General features: G+C 46.8%; 1 protein-coding gene across 1 annotated transcript; it reads right to left on the bottom strand.

The window, feature by feature from the left end:
• Positions 1-3750: 3750 nt before the first annotated feature.
• On the bottom strand, positions 3751-11675 carry etnk2 (ethanolamine kinase 2). The gene is made up of 9 exons (XM_083668418.1): positions 11353-11675; positions 8131-8268; positions 7834-7955; positions 7301-7441; positions 5644-5786; positions 5304-5387; positions 4958-5118; positions 4496-4569; positions 3751-3879 (listed from the first exon to the last, which is right to left on the bottom strand). Exons 1-9 carry the CDS (start codon positions 11554-11556, stop codon positions 3807-3809), a joined length of 1140 nt encoding a protein of 379 aa, XP_083524544.1. The 5' UTR covers positions 11557-11675; the 3' UTR covers positions 3751-3806.
• Between the last annotated feature and the right edge of the window lie 367 nt (positions 11676-12042).

Raw genomic sequence — 12042 nt, 5'->3', positions numbered from 1 at the left:
CACTCTGTTGACAAGACTAATTTAAAAGGCACACATGACAACCCACAGCTTTAATTTACACTTTTTTTAATGGAAATATTTACTGCCAAATGTTAAATTACTCTCCTTGCCACTCCCACAGAAGTGTGGAGGATCACTGTACAGTCAGATTTCACAGTATTTCTTACAGTATTTACAACCTCTGTCTCCACTGGCCTTTCTTGATGCTACAGCTCCTCCTTCAGGAGTGGATGACTCCCTACACTTTCATGCCAGCACACACATACTGTACACCTCGCAATGTTGGGCCCCCTTTAACAGTTTCTAATAAACACTTCTCTAAAATTCAAATCAATCAAAAGCATGTACAAAAAGTAAATATAGACATAGAAAGAAAAATCAAGTTATCTGTACAGTGTGTTTTCAAGTTAAGTCAGTTTAGTACATTCACACACACAAACAGTTAATCTCAAATAAACTGCAATGCAAGTCATATGAAGCTAACCATTTTGGTATGTTTATAGAAAAGGAAAAAAAAAAGAAAACACAGAAAAACGTGAGAGAATGTAATGACAGATTCACTCAATAAATACCCCGTCGCAAAATAAAACGCCTCTACTCTAAAAATACCAATGTCAGGGTTGAAGCCTTTCATAGTGAGCACAGTATATGATATTCACAGAGCTCATCTTGAATAATAATAATAATAATAATAATAATAATAATAATTAATGTCCCCCCACTAGTGCACACTTAATTCCTTAATTGGCCATTAAAATGAGGACACTCTTACCTCTCTAACTTACTTCACTGAATGTCTTTGATGCAAGAGTGCAACATTTTCTTGGACACCCTCAATAATTCTAGGGGAAATCAAAAGCTCTTTTTTTCTGTTTAAACTCTTGAAATGCTAGGCAATTGTAGGCATGTGCTGGTGTATACTACTACCCAATTCCAAAACCAACCATAACGCCTACCCGTTGGCCCTTGTGAAGATCTGAAAGAATTGGTAAGATGTAAGGTGTGCAATCTGGTAATAGCTCCACTTCGTCCTCTGAAAGGCTAACGTTACAGTGTTTGTTGTATTGCTTCTAGCTCTCCCAAATCTTTCAGATTCATCCAAGTGCCCCACATAAAGGGCAGGGGGGCTGATTTGACAATAGGCATACATACTACTCCTGTCGTGTAAAAACCCCTTTAAATAAGTGGGTGCATTTCCATCAAATCCAGGTTTGTTTTTGTTTGTGCGTTCAGGAAGCAGAAGAAGGATCGCTTTCTAATTCTGACGATCTCAACCATTATACCTTAACTTTTAACTCATGTGCTTTCTCATCAGTTATGACGATATTGCCACTGTTTGTACATTCTAGTATGGCCATCGAAGAGACAACTTTCTACTTGTGTCTGCTCCAGCATGGTCATCTAGTGACAACTGACTAATTCAGTTGAATGTACCAAATATAGACTAGTTCTTTGCTTCAACTTCTCATGGGGAATCTCAACATATAAAGTGGCTTTGCCCTCAGATCTCCTCTACTAGATCATCACTGATCTGAAAAAAAAAAAACCAGGATAGGTAAAGCAATATGGTAGAGGCTCTATAGGAATGTACTTCCACCTATCTAGTTTCACACCAGTGGAGATGAATGGGGGGGGATGAGGAGGGATGAGGAGGGTACCACCAGATTATTCACATGTACCCTTACTCTCACCCAGAAGGTACACACTGGAGGAATCTCACTGGAAGGGCACAGTTTCAGATACACGTTCACATATGTACATCGACAATAAACAGGGCTTCATTGCACTCTTTCAATAAGCACTCTCGTCACCTCTCAGCTCAACCCTACTAGTAACTTGTTTAGTTATCATTTAGACTAGTTAAATAGTAGTTGTTTCAAAACATCCTGTCTGGCCCCTCTAGTCCTGGCCTACTGAATGATTGATGCCCACTCCTCTGTCCTCAGCCTGGTTAATTATTAACCCTCTCAGTAATACGAGACAGACTGTGGAGGGCAGGGGTCACAGCCCAGTGTGGCAGCCCCCCCTAGTGGCTACCAACAGGGACCACGGGATGGAGCTACAGTAACAAATACAGTATCAACTCTCGGGAAAAGGGACACTGACAGCTACTTGGTGGTTTGAGAAGTGAAACAAGTTCACCGGCCAATTCCTTTCTCCTATCAACCATGTCAGATAAGTGACAAGCTTTAAAGCATTCAAGTAGGACTTTGTTTCCGCTATGTTGCTTTCACCTACCCATTACGAGCTCAGAGACGGATCAAGGAACAGAGACGAGGGAATCATGTCTCTGAAACATGGCTGAGTGCCTTGGTTGTATGTGTCCCAATTAAAAGCCGATTCGATCCCGGTTGAGGATAAGGGTTTGAGTTGTTTTTACCTATAAAGACGAGGGCTCTGGCGCAGCGGACTCTACTCTGCTGTCTTGTCCTTGGCGACCTCATATTCTGATAGATAATCTTAGAACAAAAAAAACAAAAACAAAAAAAACTCTGGGATTACTGATTCCAGCCACTTTGAAGCCTTGACTGGCTCTGACCTAGAGATACCGCTTACACAATGTCAGCTTATGTAAGGTCTTGGCTCCATTTCTGGGAAGTTGTGACTGGATGGGAGGGGTGGGGTAGGGGGGCGGCGAGGGTAGTGTTGGGGGGCGACCTCTGATGTTAAGCAAGTGTACCTCCGCCAATTGAGAAAGGAGGGGGGAGAGAGGAGGAAGTGAAAAAGGGGGCAGAGCAGAGGGAGGTGAGAGAAAGCAGTAGGGGGGGGGGGGGGAGATGGTGGAGAAAGGGGTGACTGAGGTCGTGATTTTCCGAGAATGGTCTGTGAGGAGTGGAAAGTTTAACAGAGCGAGTCGCCGTAACCATAAAAGCTAAAAAGGTGGAAAACAGCCCGAGACGACGGGGCCAGGAACAGGAACACAAACACACAAATACACACACGCTCAGAAGAGTGACATTCAAGCCTCACAACTCAGCTAGTTGTATAATAATACACCTTCCTTCCTGCGTTGGAGTGGTCACTGATTCACTGGTCCTAGCTCCCCTAGATCCAGTCAGATCTAGTATTTGAACCGGGCCCAGGTGTGGTCTACAGTATCAAGGTAACGTTGGCCATTAAAGTAGCTCTGCCTTCACAGACATGTACATATTAAACAACCTGTTCATACCCCCTAAAAACCCCTAAGACGACCTCCTCCCTCCTTCTTTCTAGAGTGCACTGGCCTTCAAACTGTTGGTGCGAATGAGACCGATATCAAAACCAAGTCGACTGCATGACCCTAAATGGTTTAAAGCCTCCGTTCCACCAACGTGGTCGCCATTCAAACTGTAGGTCTCACACAGCGTCTGACGATGTGTTGTATGGCTCTGGGCTCACACCTCCTTCAGAGAGACTGAGCTAGTGGTTAATCTGCCTATGGGGGGGAATGCACATGGATGGGTCAACCCAACTCTTCACAGAATAAATAAACTTAGATTAATGAACACACACACATTTTACACACACGCACGCACTCACGCACACCCAGCAGCTTGTGGTGGTTTTGGAATCTGGATGAGCTCGAGTCGTGAGACAGAGGTGGACTGAGTTGAAGAGGAATGAAATAGTAATTACACTTGTTGCTGGGGGGGAGGCCGAGTTTGGTAAACATGTTGTGGTCCATCCAGACTCTGCCCCCCCAAGAAAGTGTTCCCACCCCATTGTAAGACCCCACACCACCAGCCACGGACCCTAAGCCCCCACCCGCACTGCCTTCTTTTTATTTATTTTTTTGTGTTTCTCTTCTCTCCTCTCCTCTCCTCTTTTCATTCTGGGATCTGCAGGGCCATCACAGCAGGCTTAGTCTTGAAGTACTGGTTGAAACGGAGCACAGCATACCTACAGTATAGGGGAAAGGGGGGTGGGTGGAGAGGGGGGGAGAGAGAGAGAGGGGGGGGGGGGGTGATGATGAAAGAGTGTAGAAGAGAGAGAGGGTTACACACCCCATTCTGAACAAATGAAAAGTGTTGAATATCCAGTAGCAGTCCTAACAATAGCTGAGACAGCCCCCATTGACTGTCTGCTAAACTGTCAGGGTGTCAGTCATTCATACAGGCAGGGGTAGTTAGTGAGGGTGATGGGGGGGGCGGGTCTGTTGGCCTGCTGGAGTGATAGGATTGCAGACACTCAAACCCAAACCCCCCTGGGTCTCTTTCCTCTCTGGCCTGGTAGAACAAGACAACTCTCTCTCCCCCTACGTATGTATGTGTGTGTGTGTGTGTTTGTGTAAACTGGGCCAGAGAGAGAGGGAGGGAGAGAGAGAGAGAGCTGCTGGGTGTTAGTGAGATTGGGTTTCAGCGTCTCGTAGCCTGTTTAACCCTCACCAACAGATCCCTTTCACGCAGACTTCAGGAAGGGCCAGCTCACAGCTTCTCACACCACTCGACTGGGGGGGGGGGGGGGCATCACAGAGATCCATGCACACACAAATGCACACGCACACACACACTCTTACCCCAGGAAGTCAAAGTCGATGGAAGAGTACTTGGCCTGGATGAGTGCCCAGAAGCCCCAGAAGAAGTGGGATGCCTACAGAGAGAGATGGTCCATCAACACAGGCAAGCACACAGCGTATGTGTATACAGGCTATGGCTGAGGACAACACAGTCAACATGCTGCATCACACTACTACAGGAAACACGACGGGAACCATTTCCAAGATATTGTTTTCACCAGATATCAGTTTAACTCAAAACCTTGAAGATGTGCTCCTCATGTAGGACAAAATGGGAGGGAGCTACATGACTTGAAAATAGGACACATGACACATAAGACAACCAGGCTACACCTGCAGTTTCTAACTACAATGTTGGGAAACCAGGGGTGCGTTCAGAATGGTGAAATTAAAATGTATTTTGTGTGTTGTGTGAGTGCACGTGTGTGTGTGATGGTAGTGGTGTGACCGTGTGTTACTCACCAGGGTGAACTTGTTGACCTGTACGTACAGTGTCTCCAGCTCTCTGGGACTGACCTCCTCTCCTTTCTTAGTGAACAGTTTATACGCCTGCAAATACACGTGGAGCCACTCCATCTGCATTTCACGGCTAGGGTGTAGCCCGTAGTCCAGCTCACTCATACCTGGAATGAACAAATGGACACACACACACACACACACACACACACACACACACACACACACTTAGCACAGGTGATGGCACATCGAAGGAAAGGCACATAAGCAGTCCTCTATAATGTATTCTGTGTCAACTCTGGAACCCCCCACCCACCCCTCCCTATACCAGCATCAGCAAGTCTCCTCTCACCTGCAAACTCGTTGAAGTGGTTCCCAATGTCGAAGGCCTGGTAGTTGTAACTGGAGTATTCATAGTCTATGAAGCGCACGTGGCCTGGAGAGGAGGAGAAGACGGATATGTCACATGGTCTGACATTGTCTCACCCTCACTCAGTGGATAATGTTCTGACAGGTGATGTTCTGTGAAGACTACTTGCTGTAGTGGATGATTTTGGCATGGATTCATATGTGAATCGGTCATAACACACTATGGAAGTGCACACTTTGACTGCTGGATGTATTTCTGGGGATAGGCAGCAACGTTACGATGGCTAGGAGAGAGTAAATGACTAAATACTAAGTGCACTGACCCTCCTTGCTGTTGTGGATGATGTTCTTGCAGAGCAAGTCGTTGTGGCAGAGCACCACCGGGGAGCCCAGTGTGGAGAGATGCTCCTTCATCCACACCATCTCCTGCTCTAACACCGCCTGGCTAGGAACCTCCTGCTGGATCCTGAGGGAAATGGGGGGGGGGGAAATATATCAGACACACATCTTTCTCTGTTTCCTCGTGACCACAACCCTCATGGTTCAACACTAGTAAATAAAAAGGTTGGCCCAAACAGCTTTGACAGTTTTACACCTTGTTATTCACTAACGTGTGTGGAAAAAAACAGACTGTATTTTTGCATCAACAGGGCATGGGACCCATATCTAATGTAGAATCGGCTGGAGAAACAACAGAGAAATGCATGCACAGTACACACAGGTCTGTGTCTTTGTGAGCACTCAAAGGAGGAGAGAATAACAACCAAACATGGTGTGTGTGTGTGTGTGTGTGTGTGTGTGTGTGTGTTCTTTCCTGTAGCAGGCTGAAGGGAAAGGGTTATTCCCAAGGTAAAAGTCTCAGCCAATCAGATTTCTCTGGTGACCAGAGACCACTTCGCATGGTAATGGGCTTACTAGGCTAATCCAGTGAGTTAGGCCCAGAGGGGAGGAGAGGGGAGGATAACGTGACAGAGGATGATACTCCCCAAGGTCTGTCGGTCTGTCGGTCTGCCTGCCTGTCCACACACACACACACACACACCCTCCCTCCCCGGTGACACCCCCTTGCACATAGTCTTCTCCCCACAGACTGATAGCCAGCCTAGGATGAAGTTATCTTTCCATCAACCTTCATCTCCATCCGAGCTCTCTGGGTGTCTTGTACTAACACCCTCTGGTTTCTACATTGTTCTTTTGTGCATTGTGTATGCATATTGTGTGTAAGATTGATATAATATCCATTGTCTATGTGGCTTTCTATGAGATGTATCTTGACTGGTTAATTTCATGTAATGCAGTGGAGTTCTGCCCTCAAGCAACCTTTCTGCCTCTGTGACAATAAAGATGATCTCATCTGAGAGAGAGCTCTCCTTATATCCTTTCTTAAAAACAGCTGGACAGGCAAAAGCTGGATGACGCATTAGCTTGCTGTGTTACCCGGGAGAGTTAATCTAGCTGATAACCGGTAATGTGTGTATGTGTGTGTGTGTGTGCGCTCTACCCAGGACAGCACACCTAGCTGATGCACGGCGGTATGCAAACATCTGCTGGGACGGTAGATATCTCTGCCTCCATAATCCTGCCTGTGGTTATGATTACAGTTATACAAGAGTGGACACAGTGGACTTACTTAACCTAATAACCATTAGTATAAGGATGACCCCCCAACCAGCACAGCGGAGCGGAGCGGAGCGCTAGGCAGGTAGCCAGGTTAAACAAGACCCTTTTTGACTCCTGCCTCCTCCTGCTGTTATCAAAGTCTGATACTACAGTTTGGCTGCGTGTGTGTGTGCATGTGTGTGTGCATGAGTGTATATGTGCGTGCGTGCGTAAAAGAGAGTATATAATATGTGTGAAAGTGTTGGGCAACGCTAAAGACCAGAGCCTGAACCTACAGTCCCCCCCCCCCCCCCCCCCCCCCCCCCCTAGAGAATGTGAAATGTGCAGTGGGAGTAGGCTGGTACTCTCTGGGGCTCTTACCTGATGTTGGAGGCCTGCTCGGTGAACTCGGTGGCCACCAGAGAGAAGTATTTACGCATCGTAATCCACAGGTTGGGTTTGGGGATGCACCCGTTGTGCGCATGGATTGCGTGGATGCGCGCCATCTCCCTGGCAATCAGTCTAAGCAGAGAAACACACACACACACACACACACACATCAGTGCTTGCTTGTACTGTTTTATCAGTGACACATCATGCCACCTGTAGCTGTAAACACACATTGGCAAAGTCCTGACCATAACAGCTCACTCTCTAACCCATAAACCCAGCAGAGCGCTGAGAAACAGTACGACCAGGAGGGAGAGAAACATGCATCACCACTATTCAAGGTTTGACTCATAACTCCTCTCCTTTTTACACACACACACACACACACACACACACACACACACACACACAGTAAACTCCTCAGAAGAGGTGTGTGTGTTTGTGTGTGTATTTATTTACGAATACATCACAGCACACCTTCCCCCACAGGCTAGGGAGATAACCATGATGTACCATGATCTCACCTGAGCAGGGTGGGGTCCCTGACGTCTTGGGTTCCCAGAGCGTCTCCCTGTACAAACTCGTAGCAGAGGCCATTCTGGAAGGTGCAGTAGAGACGCGGGGCGCAGCCGTTCGCATGCAGCACCTGGGACCGTCGTACACACAGAGGGGTTAGAGAGGCGTGGAACACACAGGAGACAACACGGCTGTCAGCGGGCAGCACCTCTGAGACAACAATAACAACAACGCCAACCGGTGTGTTCCAACCGTGTCACTGGGCTCCGAGGGCCGTTGGGTACACAGGGTTACAGCTACTGTACCTGGAAGCTCTTGAGCTCGTTGTCTCGGTCCACAATCAGCTCAGTCTTGTTGCCGTACACACGGACCAGAACCATGTCCTCTGGACTGTCTTCGACATAACACCCCACCAGCTTGTTCGTGGTCCCATCAGTGAACAGCTGAGAGAGTGAGAGAGAGAGAGAGAGAGAGAGAGAGAGAGAGAGAGAGAGAGAGAGGGAGAGCAAGAGCGAGAGAGAGAATAAGGGAGGCAGGAAGAAAGAGAGAGACATCGATATTACAAGAGAGATGAACACAGTAAAGAGCATTCATGTGATAGTATGACTGTATCTGTTTCCGGATATATTTACAATGTCCATCAACAATGGCAACATTCTGTAGCTCCCTGAGTCAGGGGAGGATATCGTCTAGTGTGGTGTCGCTGGTTCATACAAGAGAGAGTGATATCGCTTTGTTGAGTCTAGATTGCTATATCACTGGGTCATTTGAGGACACAAATCCATTGTGTTCAGGGCCCATCATATCAAGAGATACAGGTGGCCATGAGAAGGCTCTTTGAGTCCCAATAACATTTGACTCAGAAGCTCTGACTACTGTCTGAGCTGAGGGGCTGAACTGGCTTTTATAAATGTGTCAAAGGGCAGCATCTTCACAGCTACTAAGTCAGTTGACCCTTGAACCAGTCACTTAGCCTAAGAACATTACTGTGAGGCAGTGCAGCAACGCAAAAATACAATGTGAATGGGGCTGAATGAGTGAAAAACACCTCTGCTGTGAATTCCAGTGACCAGTGGGCTGGCAGATATCACTGCAACTAGCACTATACACACACTGGCCCTCTCTCTGGCTCCATCCCGGGACGCCCACCCATGCATAGCTGGCATTCCTCACATGGTTGACCACAAAGATGGGCACGTACAGGCACTGCGTTATTATGATCGTACACATACATAGCCTTGTGACCACATGATTTACCCAATCTAGCCTGAACACAATAAACAGTTAAGACCTGTAATCATCCTGCCCTGCCCCACCAGTGAGTTTATGTATGTGTGTACCCCTCCACGTGTCACAGGTAAGTTTCAACACAATTGGGTTAAGTTAACACACTTCCTGCTATCAAGTGACATCATGTTCTTCTTTGAATTAGGGCTCAAGGTGAACTGACAATGCTTCTTATTAGCGCCAATTTCTGTTTATTGTGGCTTAGCTTCCTGTCTCACGACCTTCATCTGAGCAAAATTCTTATCTTCTCTTTGAAGTCATCCATTCATGCCACGTACACATACATAGCCTTGTGAACACATGATTTACCCAATCTAGCCTGAACACAATAAACAGTTAAGACTGTAATCATCCTGCCCTGCCCCACCAGTGAGTTTATGTATGTGTGTGTGTGTGTGTATCCCTCCACGTGTCACAGGTAAGTTTCAACACAATTGGGTTAAGTTAACACGCTTCCTGCTATCAAGTGACATCATGTTCTTCTTTGAATTAGGGCTAAAGGTGAACTGACAAATGGCAATTTCTGTTTATTGTGGCTTAGCTTCCTGTCTCACCACCTTCACCTGAGCAAAGTTCTTATCTTCTCTTTGAAGTCATCCATTCATGCAGCCAATTCAAACACTGACATGATGACACACAAAGATATCATGCCGTCTGTCATTGAGCAGGTGAGAGGATGAGACTGGCAGGATCTGGTGTTTTTCGAGGACTGGGGGGGGGGGGGGGGGGGGGGGGGGGTGAGGGGCAGGATGTTTTAGGAACTGAACAGTGGATACAGTATTTACAGTAAACCCTTTCAACATCCTATCTACTTCCTGTCCAGGTGGCTCAGAAAGACAGAAAAAAAACTAAAAAAACACAACCTACATGTCCCCTCCAGGGTCAATAATCAAGTTAAACCATCGACACTCCTCAACCCTGTCTCTCTGCATCTCTCTCTCTCTGGGTTGGCCTGTGTCAGAGGCAGCTGTATCGGTCAGTTACTCTGTATGGATGTGTGAGACAAAGGCAGAGGGACAAAGCCTGTTTGGGTGGTGGTCATTGAGAAAAGCTCTGCTAGCCTGGACTGCGGAGAGGTAAACACTGTCACGCTCTCAGTCACAGTCACAGGCAGGGGACACAGGGTTCACCAGAGGCACACAGAGGTAAACGCATGTATGCAATACAACACACACACACACACACACACACACACACACACACACACACACACACACACACACACAAAACTATCTAGTCTATCTAACCGTAACCGAAACAAAATGCTCTTCATGATGAGTCATGCATGGGTTGATATTCAGCAATAGACCAGGACTTGGTTCTGCAAGGCCTCAGTGAGATCAGTGTATGATGATGTGGCATTAGCGTGGTTGGTTTTAGTGTTTTACGACACATCATATCTCTAGACACTAAAACATCTGATGCCTGGCTAATAGGAGATACCTGATCCCTAATGAATAATGTATTCCCCTTTCCCCTACTGACGGCAAGCCTAAATGTGGCTGGCTCACTATCATACACGCGCACACACACACGCACACACATACACACCAATTTCAGGCTGTTTTGCCAACACTGATCTGATGACAAGTGCCCCTATTTACATACAGCTATTTAAAGCCAGGGGCAGTGTAAACAGACTGTGCTTATGTACCTAAATACCACAGAAATCTTTGGTCACTTTCTAGAATAATTCGGAGCCATCAAGACTCTTGACCTGAGCAAATGTCATTGCCAGCTGGTCACTGCCAATACACAGATAGACTGGATCTAGCCAAATAAATCAACTGTCTCTCTTTCAAACACGTCAGATTTTGACAGGCAGATAGACCACCACGTTATTGGTCATGACTGTAGAACTAATGCGTGGAGGACAGAAGGCAGAAAACCATGCAAACAGACATCATATTTTCAAGTAATGCAGTTAGAGCGGGGAGGGTGGTGGCAGCTGGCTAAAAAGCTACTACTCCCGATTCGCAAGCCAGCTATCTAACGGGTCCATAGTTATGACAGTGATAGCCCTCAAGTCCTCAGCTTGAATATTCTAACAAAACGAGTGAATACAGAAGACGTTCATGGCGTATTATAGACGTTCTACTTTAATTGTAGCTGACTATTCAGCCACAGAGGACATTGCATGGGGGCCTTGTCTGACTTGCTAGCTGTGTTAGCTGGACAGCTAGGCTACTTAGCTGGTGATGCTGGGCCATTCTGCATGACTGCCGAGATGTCAAGCTTACCTTGGTCTTGACATGGTCCATGTCCCATGCTGGTCGCAGCTCCTTTATCAGTTTCATCGCCCCGTCCGTTACATTATGTTCGTCCACGAAAATCGGGATTTTTCGAATTACCGGCGACCCCACAGGCACGTGTATCTCTGTCTCCATAATGTGGTTTGTTTTCCGTTTAGAATTTTTGACAGATATTTCTGGAATTCGGGACATGAAAATATAGCCTCTCAGTTTTCTGTAAGAGGGTTGATTTAAACGGCTAGCTAGGGATGTTAGCAACGCGAGCTAAAACAGGGGCTTAACGGTGGTTAAAGCAAAGCCGATGAGGATGCACGGATGAATCTCACGGTGAGGTTTCTCGTCGGTTTTCTTAGGAGCCGGTCGGTCAGCGGCACGATTTCCTCCTACTTAGCACCGCCCTCGCGGAATCATCCGATGGTAGACGCGCACACCGGCCGCGTATGACGCGATGACAACCCGGGACGGGAACACGCCCACTTTCTAAACCCGAGTTTGCCCGAGTGTAGCCGAAGAGGGCCAGATATTCTTTTGGAATAATACAGTATAGACATTCAACTTCAGTCGTTTCCTGTCTTCAGCGCAAAACACAAGTCTTCAGCAGATAACATGTGCGTAAACGGTCGGCAAACGTTGGTGTGCGGAGAACACGTGTCATTGTCGTATTCCTTACAATTTAAA

Source organism: Argentina silus (genome assembly GCF_951799395.1).
Source record: "Argentina silus genome assembly, chromosome: 4".
Classification (NCBI taxonomy): domain Eukaryota; kingdom Metazoa; phylum Chordata; class Actinopteri; order Argentiniformes; family Argentinidae; genus Argentina; species Argentina silus.
Note: the sequence above shows the minus strand (reverse complement) of the source record. Positions and strands in the feature narration are given on the sequence as shown.